This window comes from Schistocerca gregaria, chromosome 2 (genome assembly GCF_023897955.1).
Source record: "Schistocerca gregaria isolate iqSchGreg1 chromosome 2, iqSchGreg1.2, whole genome shotgun sequence".
NCBI classification, from domain to species: domain Eukaryota; kingdom Metazoa; phylum Arthropoda; class Insecta; order Orthoptera; family Acrididae; genus Schistocerca; species Schistocerca gregaria.
In genome coordinates this window covers 883,532,899-883,550,902 of record NC_064921.1, presented here as the reverse complement: position 1 = coordinate 883,550,902, position 18,004 = coordinate 883,532,899, and the positions used below count along the sequence as shown (strand labels likewise).

Genomic DNA, 18,004 nt, shown 5'->3' with positions numbered 1-18,004 from the left:
TCTGCAAACCAAACTGAAATACATGGCGGAGACATTACTATTATCTGCAATGCTTCATAAACGCATGTACTGGAATATAGAATTCTGCAGTTCTGGTAGCGGTAATACAATACGAAAAAAAAAACATCGCTATGATCCCTCAGCACACCATTAGCTGTCGCTATAATGTGGATATAATCATGTTGTCATTCGTGCATAGATGAATTACATTAAAATCATATTCTACGAGTCAAAAGTCAATATAATATCCTGTCGATAAAATCTGCAGTTGCCACTTTTATCCATCAATTCGTGTACCCTTACTGAACAATGTTTCTACTATATTTATGAATTTAAATCTACAATGCTATCGAGGTGTGATCACCAGTCACGAGAAAACACCTGTCGAAAATTGAATTCACAAACTGACGTAATATCGATGTTTAATAAAACTCGTTAGAAAAACAAATGAACGAATATTATACATACAGCGTAAAAAAATTGAACACGTAGTGAGATATAAAACGCTCAAGAACTGGGCAGTTTCTCTCTCGTGTGTATATTTTATTGTATTAGTATTTTTGCGGCACAATGACTGGAGATACAATACCATTGTTAAAACGATTTCCACAGAAATTGTGGGATATCATAAACAACTGTGAGTCAGACGCAATTCGTTGGGGGCAACAAGGAAGAAGTATTGTTGTGGACTACAATGTATTTCGCGATCAATATCTTAACTGCACAGCACCATTGTTCAAAACAAGAAATATTACTAGCTTTGTTAGGCAGTTGAATCTGTACGGTTTTCGGAAGATTGTTGCTCGTGGTAACCCTTCTGGTCGGAGTCTTGATGTTCACGAGTTCCAACACAAGTATTTTCGCCTTGGACGGGAAGACTTACTGGTATACGTCACCAGAAATTATACTAAACCCCTGGAAAAACTGGAAGAAATTAAAATAGAAAATCCTCTCTCTGTGGAAAACGAGACGAAATACGGATCTACGTTAATGAGATGTCGGGTAATATTTCGTTTCTTTGTGTGTTACCTTGTTTTAAATTACTAAAAACTGTTTAATAGTGCTAATGGCGTTGTTGCCAGATTAAATAGAGATAATTACCCAATACTGCATGGCGAAAAAACACTTTGTAAACATTAAAAATTACAGATATTATGGTGGTGTCTGAAAACGCGATAACGGCATATAAAAATGTAACCGATGTTGTTGCCTGTTACAGCTTTTAACAAATTTTTGTTACCTCTAGGTTATTGGTAAACCTCGTTGTATGTTTGCAAACTTAAAGTAACAACTAATGCAAAATTCTTTTGCCATAAGGACACTCATTTTGTTGGCGTAGAACGTCTGTAAGTTCTATTTAGTGTAGGCATCGAATGTTTATTGACTTGATTTTGCGGATCAATAAATATAATAATGATATGAGCGGAATTCTAAAAATATCGATCCATTCTTCGCTGCCGAACTACGAACACGGGGCTGAAATAGCGAACAGTTCGTTAAAAATCGAACACCTGGCAATCCAGGTTGTAATGCAGACAAGAAAAAAACCCTTATGCGAAGGTTCCTTGTTTACCAACAGAATTATCGACTAGAATCTCGAGTAAAATTTTCAATACAATTTCTATGCTTGCCAGATATTTTAATTTTTTGTCACAATAGAAACCACGCTTCCTCATTGTCTGCGTTTCAGCGCAATGTAAGATGACACTCCATACAAGCAGTTTATCAACTTTTCCTCAAATTTCAGTAATTGGTTTTTTTACTGAATGCTTCTTTCGCTATTGCTACCCTGGTTTTAATTTCTGTGCAGCACTTCCAGTTGGTTTCTGTTCTGCTTCGCAGGTAGTAATTCTTGCCATGCTACTAATAGTGGAAGCTCACTGTTAGACATTGTGAGAAATTGAAGTAAAAGTTAAACATAGAAAGAATTCATCCGTATGAAATTATTATCATCAGTTCTTTATTGCGTTAGCAAGTGCATTGTATGTCCGTATCATGTAGCCTATTTTTACACCTCCAACGATATTCGTGGCGGGTCGCTGAAATTTGACAGAGACGGGGAATACCATCGCATTTAAATTAGGGACTATACCTAAGATGGCGCGTAGCGAGTGAATAGTGCTCAGTACAGCTCGCCAGTTTACTCTTAAGTTTAGGTGTTCTGTACCAGTGTTATTCAGAAGCTCTCCAAATCACTTGTTGAGTGTTTATGAAGAGTATTACACTTCCTCCTTTTGGTCTGTGTGTGTGCCGTTTAAAATAATGGCAAGGCGACGAGGCACGCCACAGGCAAAGTCAGCAGCGCGGGTGCTCAGCCAATCCCTACAGAGGCGGCCGCGCCGGCCGGCGTCCTAGCGGACGTTGCGAGATCCTCTGCGATGAGGTGATGGCAGCTCTACAGCACGCCCACACATCAGACCCACTGTGCAAGCCATCACCTACGTGGTCTCTACCATAATGCTCGGGAAAATCCAGAGCACCACTGAACTTGACAAGAAGGGTTTTGTCCTAGACTCCGTTGCCGTAGCTAAGAGAAAGTACGTATCCTTTAGGGAAAAAAAACGAGTTGTTAACAGAACGGATGAGACTGAACAGTACTGAAGACGTAATAACGTTAGCCTTCGGTGTACCAGAAGAACATTTTGAAAAAAAAAAAAAAAAACGGGCGAAGTATTATTCAAAATCGCACGTGAAAAATTAGGCGTACAAGTCTTGAATTTGCAATTGGTAGGATTCACATAGTAGGACGCATGGTGCCAGATTCCAGAGAACTGTGGGCCCATTTAACATTAAGGTCATATCGGAAACGTTACGAAATCTTTGGAAGAAATTAGCAAAATCAGAAGTGACCATACGTGAGGTGGAATGAGGCAGTAATTGAACAGTGCGATTTCCCAGTTCGTGTTGCAGAATGCGTGGACCAGCCATAGCAGGATAATCGTGAAGACAGCTACGGAAAAGCACTCAGTGAACAACACATGGAACGTAGAAGCTTTAACTGTGCGCGCCCAAAGCGATCTTTTGTAAAGAAACATTTTATTTTGTAGTATTTTTCTTGTAATCAGTTCCCTGTTATCGTTATCAGTTTGTTTAGGTTAACCAGTGGCGTCAGCTGAGTCAGAGCACAAGGACACATGAACACCTAATTTTTGACACCTTGTGGATTTATTGGTTATTTTTCTTTGAATGTTGTTAAACATAACATAGATTAGGTAATCTGAAATATACAACCCCGCACTACTGCTCTTGTATAATCTGTTTAACTTGGCATCAGTGCTGTGAGCACATGTTCAGTTGTACACGTTTTGAGTAGCTTCTGCACATGCACAGTTGGTATGACGAAACTACCATATGGGCCAAATACAGATGGATTTGATTAACAATGTGCATGGTTTGTGGCATGCACAGCTATGCATTACCACTCAGCTACACGTTTAAGTTGGTGCCGCTAGGTGATAGCACACTGTGGCAGACAGTGGTCTTCGCTCATTTGGCAGTTGGCATAAAGTCTGTTAGATGATAGCACACTCCTCAGATACATACATCAAAAAAGGTTTTGCATACCTCAGTTCCGACAGTCCTGGAACCTGTACAGAAAATTGGAATAGAGATCAACATAAACCATTTCTGCAATTTTTATTGCTCATTAAAACCACACACTGCATGTTGTACCACTATACAGCAAGACCTTCAGAGCTGGTGGTCCAGATTGCTGTACACACCAGTACCTCTAATACCCAGTAGCACGTCCACTTGCATTGATGTATCCCTGTATTCATCATGGCATACTATCCACAAGTTCATCAAGGCACTGTTGGTCCATATTGTCCTCTCCTCAATGGTGGTTCGGCATAGATCCCTCAGAGTGGTTGGTTGGTGGGTCACATCGTCCATAAACAGCCCTTTCCAATCTATTTCAGGCATATTTGATAGGGTTTATGTCTGGAGAACAAGCTGGCCACTCTAGTTGAGTGATGTCGTTATCCTGAAAGAAGTCATTCACAAGATGTGTATGATGGGGGAGCAAATTGTCATCCATGAAGACAAATGCCTCGCCAATATGCTGCTGATATGGCTGTACTATCGGTCGCAGGATGGCATTCACGTATTGTACAGCTGTTACGGCACCTTCCATGACCACCACCAGCGTGCATCGGCCCCACATAATGCCACCCCAAAACCTGGTTGCCTCCAAACACGTCTCTGATGATTGGTTGAAGGCATATGCGACACTCATCGGTGAAGAGAATGTTACGCCAATCCTGAGTGGTCCATTTGGCATGTTATTCGGTCCATCTGTACTGTGCTGCATGGTGTCGTGGTTGCCCACACCCGGGTTCCCAGGTTCGATTCCCGGCGGGGTCAGGGATTTTCTCTGCCTCGTGATGACTGGGTGTTGTGTGTTGTCCTTAGGTTAGTTAAGTTTAAGTAGTTCTAAGTTCTAGGGGACTAATGACCATCGATGTTAAGTCCCATAGTGCTCAGAGCCATTTAAACCATTTTGTCGTGGTTGCCAAGATGGACATCGCCATAGATGTCAGGAGTGAAGTTGCACATCATGCAGCCTATTGCACACAGTTTGAGTTGTAACCCGACATCCTGTGGCTGTACAAAAAGTATTATTCAACATGATGGCGTTGTTGTTAGGTTACTCCAAGCCATAATCCATATGTAGCAGTGATCCACTGCAGTAGTAGCCCTTGGATGGCCTGAGCAAAGAATGTCAGCAACAATTGCTGTCTCTGTATCTCCTCCATGTCCGAACAACATCGCTTTGGTTCACTCTGAGATGCCTAGACACTTCCCTTGTTGAGAGCCATTCCTCTCACAAAGTAACCATGCAGATGTGATCAAACAATGGTATTACCCGTCTAGGCATGGTTGAATGACAGACATTATGACCCGTGTACCTCCTTCTTGGTGGAATGACTGGAACTGATCGGCTCTCATACCCCCTCCGTGTAATAGGCGCAGCTCATGCATGGTTGTTTACATCTTTGGGCAGGTTTAGTGACATCTCTGAACAGTCAGAGGGCTCTGAACAGTCAAAGGGACTGTGTCTGTAATCCAATATTCACAGTCAATCTCAATCTTCAGAAGTCCTGGGAACGGGGCTGATGCAACACTTTTTTTGATGATATATGTCCATTCACTCACTATATTGTAAAATTAGATCTGATGTCATTCTTATTTTATTGTTACTATTATTAATATTGTAATACCAGAGAAGGAAAGTTGTTACACACCATATAGCGGAGACGGTGAGTTGCGATAGGCACAATAAAAAGATTCACACAATTAAAGCTTTCGGCCATTAAGGCCTTTGTCAGTAGTACACACACACACACACACACACATAAAATAGAAAGAAACTTCCACATGGGAAAAATATATTAAAAACACAGATTCCAAGACTTACCAAGTGAGAAAGTGCCGGTAGACAGGTACAATAAATAAAACACACACACAGAATTTCTAGGTTTCGCAACCGACGGTAGCTTCTTCAGGAAAGAGGGAAGGAGAGGGAAAGACGAAAGGATGTGGGTTTTAAGGGAGAGGGTAAGGAGTCATTCCAATCCCGGGAGCGGAAAGACTTACCTTAGAGGGAAAAAAGGATAGGTATATACTCGCGCGCGCGCACACACACACACACACACACACACACACACACACACACACACACACACATGTCCATCCATACATATACAGACACAAGCAAACAAAGCTCGAAATTTTGTGTGTGTGTTTGTGTGTTATTTTATTGTGCCTGTCTACCGGCGCATTCCCGCTTGGTAAGTCTTGGAATCTTTGTTAAAAATGCAACTTGCACACACATCTGCTGTCTCAGAGAGCTGAGATCACACTGCGAACAGCAGCACCAGCGCATGATGGGAGTGGCGACTGGGTGAGGGTAAGGAGGAGGCTGGGGTGGGGAGGGGGAGGGATAGTATGGTGGGAGTGGCGGACAGTCAAGTGTTGCAGTTTAGACGGAGAGAAGGTGCGGAGGGGGGAGGGGGTAAGTAGCAGAAAGGAGAGAAAATAAAAGACTGGATGTGGCGGTGAAATGACGGCTCAGTAGTGCTGGAATGGGAACAGGGATGGGGATGGGTGGGTGAGGACAGTGACTAATGAAGGTTGAGGCCAGGAGGGTTACGGGAACGTAGGATGTATTGCAGGGAAAGTTCCCACCTGCGCTACTCAGAAAAGATGGTGTTGGTGGGAAGGATCCACATGGCACAGGCTGTGAAGCAGTCATTAAGATGAGGGTTATCATGTTTGACAGCGTGTTCAGCAACAGGGTGGTCCCCTTGTTTCTTGGCCACAGTTTTTCAGTGTCCGTTCATGCGGACATACAGCTTGTTGGTTGACATGCCTACATAGAATGCAGCACGGAGGTTGCAGCTTAGCTTGTAAATCACCTGACTGGTTTCATAGGTAGCCCTGCCTTTGATGGTATAGGTGATGTTAGCGACCGGACTGGAATAGGTGGTGGTAGGAGGATGTATGGGACAGGTCTTGCATCTAGGTCTATTACAGGGGTATGAGCTATGATGTAAGGCATTTGGAGCAGGGGTTGTGTAAGGATGGATGAGTATATTGTGTAGGTTCAGTGGATGGCGGAATACCACAGTAGGAGGGGTGGGAAGGATAGTGGGCAGGACATTTTTCATTTCAGGGCATGACAAAAGCTAATTGAAACCCTGGCAGATAATATAATTCAGTTGCTCCAGTCCCTGATGGTACAGAGTTACAAGGGGAATGCTCCTCTGTGGCCAGACTGTGGGACATTGGGAGGTGGTGGGAGACTGGAAGGATAAGGCATGGGAGATTTGTTTTTGTACAAGGATGGGAGGATAATTACGGTCTGTGAAGGCTTCAGTGAGACCCTTGGTATATTTTGTAAGGGACTCATCACTGCCATTGTGGCTAGGCTGTATGGAAGGGACTTCTTGGTATGGAATGGGTGGCAGCTGTCAAAGAGGAGGTATTGCTGGTGGTTAGCAGGTTTGATATTACCGGAGGTACTGATGTAGCCATCTTTGAGGTGAAAGTCAACATATAGGAAAGTGGCTTGTTGGGTTGAGTAGGACCAGATGAAGCAAATGGGGGAGGACAATTAATATTATTGACAGTGGCTGCAGTTGTATAAATTTTTTCATAGAGTTGCTATTGCATACTTTCAAGTTTATCTGAATTTAAAAAAAAATAATTGTGAACATCCAAAATGTATACTCACAAGCCGCCACTAGACACAACCTTACATATACTGTGACTGTTGCTGTTTCTGTTTACTTTTGTGTTATTAATTTATTCCAGTTTCAGTATAATCAGGTGGTCTTACTGTTTTCTCTATTATTATTGTTATTATTATTATTTTGTTTTCAGTATAATAACTCTTTTATTACCATTGTCTCATACTATTGTACACTGCTCATCTTGTTGCTGTGTTTTATTGATCTCTAAAAAAACTTACACAACTTCAACTTATAGGCTGTGAGTCAGACATGTATACCCAACCCTGAACTTCTCACTTCCTGTAACCACTTTCTCCCACTTCCCCCCAGACTTTTACAGTTACATTTGCCTCCTTCTTCCCCTGCCCACCACCTTTTACAAGGTGCTGGGCAACAAATGACTGTGACAACTGACTCCTCTACCTGCCAGCTAATAGAAGAAACAACCCTACAGCTCACTCACCCAAATGTGCAGTCTTTACCAGCCCACCTGACTGAGTTCTGCTGCATATTTCAGGGCCTCAGCTTTTATGTAATACTCCTGTTGGAGACATGGTTGTAGACGAGTATTCCTTCCTGTTCTGTGAGCCTTGACAGATACAATTTTTTGGAGGTGTGACAAGATGTAGCAGATGAAGGAGAGGTGTGGCAAACTTGCCCTCCCAGGTCATGCTCATATCCAAAAATGAGAACTAACATACCACATACATGTTCATTGAAATTAAGCTGCTTGGTAGATGGAATTATCCCCCAATGTGTGAAACTTGTTGAGTACCATTCTCAGTACACTATATTTTAACTACATGTATTTCCTATGTAGGTGTTACGGCAACTGTCAGTTTTGCAGGAGACTTGCCCACCATCCTAGCTAACAATAGAGTCAGTGTTTACACACATTGTAAAATTTTGTGAAGTATCAGGCCACCTACCTAAAGTTTTGAGAGAGGAAATCAATGAGATCTGAGTGGACGGCTCAGCCCCTGCTTTTTCTTTAAGTAGCCAGCCAACCATATAACAGACAGTGTGTCACTAAGACCTTTTTTTTACCAAATGATCTGAGGATACAAACTACGTACTTGTCGACATGGCCAGACTTTCTGAATAAATCTAGTAACGTGTATCTTGAGGAAATGTTGTAGCATATTTGCTTGTGAGAACAGATATTCCAACCAACTTAAGTGTGTGGGAAGTCAGTAGCCATGAATTTGTGAAATAATCTTTGGGGACTGATGCCACAAATTATAAACTTTATTGATATGAATACACACAAAGCAGAGAACACTGGAGACCAGAGTACATTAGACAAGACAATAGCAGGCACAGAAAGGCAATGACAATAATTTTTCTCAAGAGAGACACTGGCTCATTGTTTTTAATATTGATTTGGCAGTCAATGTTGGTTTTGGTGATCGATGCTGCCCCTTATCTCACTCCCTCCAGTGCAGAGCACCATGGGGTGAGTAGGAATGGAATTCTTTTCAGATATGTAATCTTGAAGAAATACTCGAGGATGAAGAGTTGCGCCATAGTGACAGCAGGTTGGATCATCAGCGATGCTTGAACCAGCGGAACGGACATTGAAATCAGCCTTTGAAGTTGTATTATCTTAATGAAGTTCCTTGGTGATGGAGCTGGAAATGGTTGAAGAATCCTTAGGTCATGAAGGAAAGTTATCATCCTCCTGTTCTAAAACCTAATAGAGTTGAGGTGCAGAACCAATACCATTGAAGGTTTGCCTTTCATTAAGATGGAAAATGTCAATCCCCCTGCTGATGGATGACTTTGTAGGAGCCAGAATAAGGTGGTTGGATTGCAGCATGAACTGTGTCATTTTGTAACATTACATAATTGCAGTTGCATGGTGCTATGGACTTGAGGAAGCAGCATGTGGACGTTAGCTGTGTGACGTTTGACGTTTGAATGCTGACAACGGTATTTCTAAAGAAGTTGCTGTTGTAGTGGGTAAGAGGAAGTCACCCGACAGTAAGAGACATTCACCATACAATACTTCTTTAAGTAAGAACTTCAGGTCATAATTGTATGGAGTCCAGATACCCAGTAGGACTCATGGCAGTGCTTCGGTCCATTGTGTGTTGTGGCATATCCAAGCGGCAATCAGGGTTTGGGACCACCTTTCAACCAAACCATTGCTTTGAGGGTGATAAGCTGTTGTATGGAAGCATTGCATTCTGCAGAATTGCTGTCCAGGTTGGTCATGATAGATAACAGGCACCCAAAACAAAATATCCATATGTTTGTGAATGTTCGTGCCATAGACTCCGCCGATGTATATTGTAAGGTGAACAGCCTCAACCCGCCCTGTCATATGGACGATAGCTGACAGAATGTGTCTGGAGCCATTGGTTGAAAGTTGATAAAGAATTGACCAAATCCAGCTGAACATGTTGGAAATGGCCTTTTGGTACTATAAAAATGTCTTACTGTGGAAAAGTTTAGTGTCCAGTATTGCTGTGCAAGCAAAGAAACTAGGCACATGACCATTTCCTACAATCTGCCTTAAACCTGAGCCAGACAAAATGCTTCATAATGAGCCTCATGGTGGGGCGATTTGCTGTGTGTGACAGATTGTGCAAACTGTCAAAGAAAGTCATTGGGACTAAAGGGTGTGGCCTGCCTTGTGATGTATTTCACCACAGGTAAATTTGAGAGCCAGGTATCCTAATGTGCTGTAACTGTATAAGCCCATATTAGGGTCATTTAAGGGGGCTGGTAATTGTTCACCTTGCTCTTGACCCCCAGGGGGTTCACAGTTCTCTTGCTTGTTCTCTTTCATACTTTTTGGCGTTTTGGTCCCCCCTTGGATTTGAGTCGTTTAGGGAAGAACTCCCTCCATAGCGTCTAAGGTATGGGTTTCTTTCCCCTTCCTTTCTCTCTTCCTTACCTGCTGCTCACGCTCTTTCGGTCCCGAATCTTGCAGAAGCCTGTTCTCCCTCTGTGACTCGCTCTTTTCATCCTCCGAAAGAGAAGAAGACGTAACACAATCCCCAGGAAAAGCCCCCTCCGGTGCCCCCTGCAGGTACCATCTTCCTCCTCACAATTTTAGTATGACCTCTTATTTATGGAGCTCACCCCTCCTTGTCAGTGCCGACTACTGGCCAAGTGACATGACCTCCCCTTGGCTTCCTTATGTCTAACCTTGACTCTTGGCACATGCTAAGCTAATGGAATTGCAATGAATATTATCATCACCTACCCGAAATAGAACACCTCATTTCCTCTTATTCTGCATTCTGTCTTGCTCTTCAAGAAACGCATTTCTCCAATATTTCATGGCTATTAGGCATTCTGTCAAAACCGCGCTGGCTCCAGAATAGCATCTGGAGGGTCTGCACTGATGTGATTAGTGACTGGATCCTGCTCCTTACCAACCTGGTAGCAATAGCGGTACGAGTGCAAATGACCACAGCAATCACCATTTGCAGTGTCTACCTCCCTTCAGTTAGGCCACTCCCTTATGTTGACCTGCCTATCTTAATACAGTAACTCTCGTCTCCATATCCCCTCCTCGGGGAATTCATTGCACACCACTCCCTGTGGGGGAGTGCGACTTTGACCGGTATGGGTCTTCTAATTGACCAACTTATTACAAACTTTGATTTGTGTCTCCTCAATTACGGTCCCCCTACCCACTTCAGTGCCACTCATGCCACCTTTTCTATTATTGATCTCGTGATCTTCTCCCCTACTCTCGTGGCTTCCACAAATTGCTCACCCCATGATGATCTTTGTGAGTGGCCACTTTCTGGTGTTCCTATCATTCCCCTGTCACTGCCAGGCAGACAGGCTCCCACATTGGGCTTTCCGCAGAGCCAACTGGCTTTTATGTACGTGTGCTATGTACTTTGATACCTCTCTCTCCATATGCACTGATGCTGCCATACAAGACATCTCTGATACTATCCTTCATGCCGCTGGCACTGCTATCTGCCCGTCCACAGGTCCCCTTCATCATTGACAGGTACTGTGGTGGACAAAGGATGTAGCAGTTGCTATCCAGGACTGCCGATGGATGGTACAGTGATTTCAACACCCTTCACATAGCAACTGTATCACTTTTAAGTGTCTCCGTGCTAAAGGCTGCTGCCTTATTAAGCTGAGTAAAATGGAATGCTGGGAGTGCTATGTTTCCTCATTGGGGACATATGCCTCTTCATTGCAGGTTTGGACCAAACTCCGTAGCCTTCTGGGCCACCAGTGACAATCAGCTGTCCAGGGTCTTATCCTACAGGGTGCCCTGTGTGCTGATCCATTGGTCCTTGCAGAACACCTCACGACACACTTTGTGACAGCATCATCATCTTATTCCTCGCTCTCTTTCTTCTGCAGAAACACCGATTTGAACAAACCCCTCTCTGTTTCAACCCCCAACAAGCTGAAGCCTATGTCAAACCCTTCACCGAATGGGAATTCATGCAAGCTCTTACCTCGTCACATGATACTGCTCAGGCCCAATTCCATCCATAACCACATGTTCAAACACTTGGATTTTACCCAGAGGCATCATCTACTCAAGGTCTTCAACTGCATTTGGCTTACGTGTGCATACCTCCCCCTTGCAATGGCAAGACAGCATAATTATCCCTGTCCTTAACCACGGGAAAAACCCAATGTCTCTCGACAGCTATGGACTGATTAGCCTGCCAATGTACTTTGTCAACTACTGGAGAGGATGGTTAGGTTTTGATTACATTGGGTACTCAAATCTTTGGACCTTTTATCCCCATGTCATTCTGGCTTCCTGGAAGGACACTCCACAATTGACCATTTACTCAGATTAGAAACAGCAGTCTGACAGGCTTTTACTAACAGCCGACAGCTTGTCGCATTCTTCTTTGACCTACATAAGGCACACGACATAGCTGGGCACTGTCACATTTTAGTTATCCTCCATAACTGGGGCTTTCACAGCCCCCTTCCAATTTCTATCCGTGAGGTTTTATCCCACCGGTTCTTCCAGGGTTGAGTTGGATCCAATTTCTATCCACGAGTTTTTATCCCACCAGCTCTTCCTGGTTTGAGTTGGATCCTCACTCAGCTGCTCACAGACACAGGAGAACAGTATCCCACAGGGTTCTGTGATAAGCGTCACACTGTTCCTCATTGCAATCAGTGGGTTTGTACCTTCTGTTGTTCCTGTGATTACCCCGGCTTTGTATGTCAACGATTTTTGCATCTGGTGCACCTCCCACTTGTTAGCATCTGCTGAATGCAAGCTCCAAGGGGCCATCCAATGGGCCTCTGCGTAGGTCCTTTCCGATGCCTCACAGTTTTCTCCCTCCAAAATGTGGGTTTTGCTTTTTTGTTTGGACCTAATACACCCTGATCCAGAACTTTATTTAGGGGACCAGCACCTAGATGTTGTAGTGCAGTTCCATTTCTTTGGCCTTCTTTTTGATAAAAAGCTGACCTGACTCCCCCATATTTGCCACCTGAAGACTACATGCATGAAGAGGCTTAATGCTCTCTGCATCGTGGCCCACACATCATGGGGTGCAGACCATGATACTCTTCTCCATCTTTACCATGCTCTGGTTTTGTTCAGACTATGAGGGCTATTCAGAAAGTAGGGAACATTTCCATCTGACGCCACTAGGTGCACACCGATCATGTATATTTTGGCATGTGCATGCTCGGCAGCTCAGTCGGCATCCATCTGCGACAGCAGGAACGTCTCTGTGCATCTGCTTTTTTCGATATTCGGAATTTGAAATTGGCACTGGAATTGAAAATCCCACCAGTTGTGAGGTGCGGTCTGTGATATGGTTTTGTTGGCAAAAAACCTAAAACCTGTAGAAATATATTGTGAACTGTGCAAAGTGTATGGAAACAACATAATCAGTGAATGTTCCATGCGTAAGTGGTGCATTTGGTTTAAAAATGGCTGAACCAACATTCACGATGAAGAGAATGAGGGGACGCCCAAGCATTGTGATTGACAATCTTGTCGCTGAAGTTGATGAAATGATTCGTGAAAACAGACGCTTCACAATAACGGAGCTTTTCGCTTTCTTTTCCGTAAGTTTCACAGACTTTGTTGTTTGAAATTGTCACTCAAAAGCTGATACCACAAATTTTGTGGTCCCCCCAAACACCAAGAAAATGTTTGCAAACCTTGTCAGCAAGGAAGTTGATGGCGACAGTGCTTTGGGATAGGCAAGTTGTGCTTCTTATTGATTTTCTCTCAAATGTGGAGCAACCATAAATTCTTCCTGGTACTTTCAAACTTTGCACAGCCTTAGAAGAGCAGTTCAAAACAAACACCGAGGAAAGCTGATATCCAAAATTTTGTTTTTGCACTACAATGCCTGACTTCACATGGAAAACCACACTAAAGAACTCCTTAATACATTCAGAGGGGAAATTTTCCCTCATCCACCCTACAGCCCCGATCTTGCACCAAGCGACTTCCTCTTGTTTCTGAAGATGAAGAACTGACTTGCAATGCAGCGCTTTGATGACGACATGCAACTCCAGGCGGACATGACTCACTGGCTGAAGTCTCAGGCGGCAGAGTCCACCGCTATGATAAGTGCCTTAATGTGTTTGGTGACTATGTGGAAAAGTAGTATGTCAGTCGCTCTTTCAGATGTATGTAATAAAATGTATTTCTTGTACTCAGTTTTTTTAAAATTCCAAAATGTTTCCTACTTCCAGAATAGCCCTTGTAGATTTTAGTTGTCAGGTTTATGGTTCAGCAGCTCCTTCCACTCTGAAACTACATGACCCTGTTCATCATTATAGGCTACATCTGGCTATCAGTACCTTTTGCACTAGTCCTGTTGACAACCTTCTCACAATGCTCTCTGCCTCATGGCCCACACATTGTGGGGCGCAGACCATGCTACTTGTCTCCATCTTTACCATGCTCTCGTTTTGTTCAGACTAGAGTATAGTGGTCATGTTTATGGCTCAGCGGCTCCTTCCACTCTGAAACTCCTTTATTATGTTCATCATTATAGGGTGCATCTGGCTATCGGTGGCTTTTGCACTAGTCCTATTGACAGCCTCCTCACAATGCTCTCTGCCTCGGGGCCCATACAATGTGGGGCGCAAACCATGTTGCCCCTCTCCATCTTTACCATGCTCTGATTTTGTTCAGACTTGATTATAGTTGTCAGGTTTATGGCTCAGTGGCTACTTGACCCTGTTCATCACTATAGGGTGCATCTGGCTATCAGTGGCTTTCGCACTAGTCCTGTTGACAGCCTCTTCCCAGTCACAGGGATTCCTCTCTCTACAAATACGGTGGAATCAGCTACTGGTTTCTTACACAATCACCATTCAATGATTCCCTGACCATCCCATGTATCCTGTCCTATTTGCAAATGATGGATGTTTCCCTCCTGATACCTGCCCCTGGATGGGATTGCTGGTTGGAATGCATCTTACTTTCCTGCGTTGGGATCTCCGTCTCTGCTTCCTGGAAAGTGCCCCGTCTACTTCTTCCCATGCTCCCCCTTGGGTGGTGCCTTGACCACAGATTAGGACTGACCTACGAGGTGTGACTGGAAAGTTTTAAGAATGGATCCACTACTGCTTACTGATTTGGTGGGAGAGTGGAGAGTGAGTCATTGCCTTGTCCTTGAACGCCCTCTGACAGGCATCTGCATTTCCTTTATTCAGTTTGTTGTGGCAGCTGATTGAGTGCGGGTCTGGTAGGGCTTGTTGCTGGATGCTGTCTGCATGAAAATGGACGTAAAAACGGAGCATCAAGTTTCTGTGAAATTTTGTTTTAAAACCAGAAAATCAGTTTTTGAAACTTACAAACTATTAAAAACAGCTTTTGGAGATAATTGAATGAGCCAGTCAAATGTTTTTGTCTGGTTCAACAGATTTAAAAATGGCCGCGAATCATTTGAAGATGAACCACGATCCGGCCGTCCTTCCACCTCAAAAATGAATGAAAATGTTGTGAAAGTTCACATCTTAGTGCACTCTGATCATAGACTTACAATTAGGAAGATGGCTAATGAACTTAATTTAAGTTTCTATGCAGTTCAGGCAATTTTATCTGAAGATATGAACATGCATTGAGTGTCTGCAAAATTTTTCGAAAAAAAACACCGCAAAGTTGGTTGAAGGTACGTCGTGAATTTACCCCTGGAGGACAGACAATTAACCAGGAATACTACAAATGTGTCCCTGAGCATTTGTGTGAAATGGTGCAGAAGAAAAGGCCTTCATTGTGGAAAGACAGGAGTTGGGTGCTATACCATGACAATGCTCTGGCTCATCGTGCCTTCTCCATCATTGAATTTCTGACCAAATTCAAAATTCCTGTGCTTCCACAACTGCCATATCCTCCTGATTTGGCCCCTGTGAACTTCTACCTGTTTCCTAAACTAAAATTTTCACTGAAAGGGAAGCGATTTGACTCGATTGAAAACATCCAGGCAAATTCGGAGAGTGTCCTTAACACACTTGAGGAAAAAATTTCCAGGATTATTTTCAAAAGTGGAAACACCATTGGAGTCAGTGTGTTCAATAAGAATGGGACTATTTTGAAGGAGATGCATCACAGTAGCATGTAAGTACCACCATTGTACAATTACAGGCCCATTCTTAAAACTTTCCAATTACACGTCATATTCCAGGGTCCTGTCTCTGTCATCCCAACAGTATTCAGGCATCTTGTACATTCCATCTTTGAGGAGTTGCAGGGTGCTACGACCTTCCACACTGATGGTTCTAAAGTGATAGATCTACATCTACATGACTACTCTGCAATTCACATTTAAGTGCTTGGCAGAGGGTTCATCGAACCAAAATCATACTATCTCTCTACTATTCCACTCCCGAACAGAGAGCGGGAAAAACGAACACCTAAACCTTTCTGTTCGAGCTCTGATTTCTCTTATTTTATTTTGATGATCATTCCTACCTATGTAGGTTGGGCTCAACAAAATATTTTCGCATTCGGAAGAGAAAGTTGGTGACTGAAATTTCGTAAAAAGGTCTCGCCGCGACGAAAAACGTCTATGCTGTAATGACTTCCATCCCAACTCGTGTATCATATCTGCCACACTCTCTCCCCTATAACGCGATAATACAAAATGAGCTGCCCTTCTTTGCACTCTCTCGATGTCCTCCGTCAATCCCACCTGGTAAGGATCCCACACCGCGCAGCAATATTCTAACAGAGGACGAACGAGTGTAGTGTAAGCTGTCTCTTTAGTGGACTTGTTGCATCTTCTAAGTGTCCTGCCAATGAAATGCAACCTTTGGCTCGCCTTCCCGACAATATTATCTATGTGGTCCTTCCAACTGAAGTTGTTAGTAATTTTAACACCCAGGTACTTAGTTGAATTGACAGCCTTGAGAATTGTACTATTTATCGAGTAATCGAATTCCAACGGATTTCTTTTGGAACTCATGTGGATCATCTCACACTTTTCGTTATTTAGCGTCAACTGCCACCTGACACACCATACAGCAATCTTTTCTAAATCGCTTTGCAGCTGATACTGGTCTTCGGATGACCTTACTAGACGGTAAATTACAGCATCATCTGCGAACAGTCTAAGAGAACTGCTCAGATTGTCACCCAGGTCATTTATATAGATCAGGAACAGTAGAGGTCCCAGGACGCTTCCCTGGGGAACACCTGATATCACTTCAGTTTTACTCGATGATTTGCCGTCTATTACTACAAACTGCGACCTTCCTGACAGGAAATCACGAATCCAGTCGCACAACTGAGATGATACCCCATAGCTCCGCAGCTTGATTAGAAGTCTCTTGTGAGGAACGGTGTCAAAAGCTTTCCGGAAATCTAGAAATACGGAATCAACTTGAGATCCCCTGTCGATAGCGGCCATTACTTCGTGCGAATATAGAGCTAGCTGCGTTGCACAAGAGCGATGTTTTCTGAAGCCATGCTGATTACGTGTCAATAGATCGTTCCCTTCGAGGTGATTCATAATGTTTGAATACAGTATATGCTCCAAAACCCTACTGCAAACCGACGTCAATGATATAGGTCTGTAGTTAAATGGATTACTCCTACTACCCTTCTTGAACACTGGTGCGACCTGCGCAATTTTCCAATCTGTAGGTACAGATCTATCGGTGAGCGAGCGGTTGTATATGAGTGCTAAGTAGGGAGCTATAGTATCAGCGTAATCTGAAAGGAACCTAATCGGTATACAATCTGGACCTGAAGACTTGCCCGTATCAAGCGATTTGAGTTGTTTCTCAACCCCTAAGGTATCTACTTCTAAGAAACTCATGCTAGCAGATGTTCGTGTTTCAAATTCTGGAATATTCCATTCGTCTTCCCTGGTGAAGGAATTTCGGAAAACTGCGTTCAATAACTCCGCTTTAGCGGCACAGTCGTCGATAACAGTACCATCGGCACTGCGCAGCGAAGGTATTGACTGCGTCTTGCCGCTTGTGTACTTTACATACGACCAGAATTTCTTCGGATTTTCTACCAAATTTCGAGACAATGTTTCGTTGTGGAACCTATTAAAGGCATCTCGCATCGAAGTACGTGCCAAATTTTGCGCGTCTGTAAATTTTAGCCCATCTTCAGGATTTCGCGTTCTTCTGAACTTCGCATGCTTTTTCCGTTGCCTCTGCAACAGCGTTCGGACCTTTTTTGTGTACCACGGGGGATCCGTTCCATCTCTTACCAATTTATGAGGTATGAATATCTCAATTGCTGTTGCTACTACATCTTTGAATTTGAGCCACATCTCGTCTACATTCGCATAGTCAGTTCGAAAGGAATGGAAATTGTCTTTTAG

At 43.4% G+C, this 18,004-nt stretch overlaps 1 protein-coding gene across 2 annotated transcripts in view; it reads left to right on the top strand.

Moving 5' to 3' along the window:
• The first annotated feature begins 457 nt into the window (after positions 1-457).
• LOC126335306 (heat shock factor protein 5-like) overlaps positions 458-18,004 on the top strand; it is a 40,776-nt gene continuing 23,229 nt past the window's right edge. The window contains exon 1 of one of the 2 annotated variants that reach the window (XM_049998437.1): positions 458-1,002. In XM_049998437.1, coding sequence (XP_049854394.1) covers positions 571-1,002 — 432 coding nt within the window. In that variant the 5' untranslated portion in view covers positions 458-570. The remainder of the gene's footprint in view (positions 1,003-18,004) is intronic. The other variant, XM_049998439.1, reaches the window with a different exon arrangement.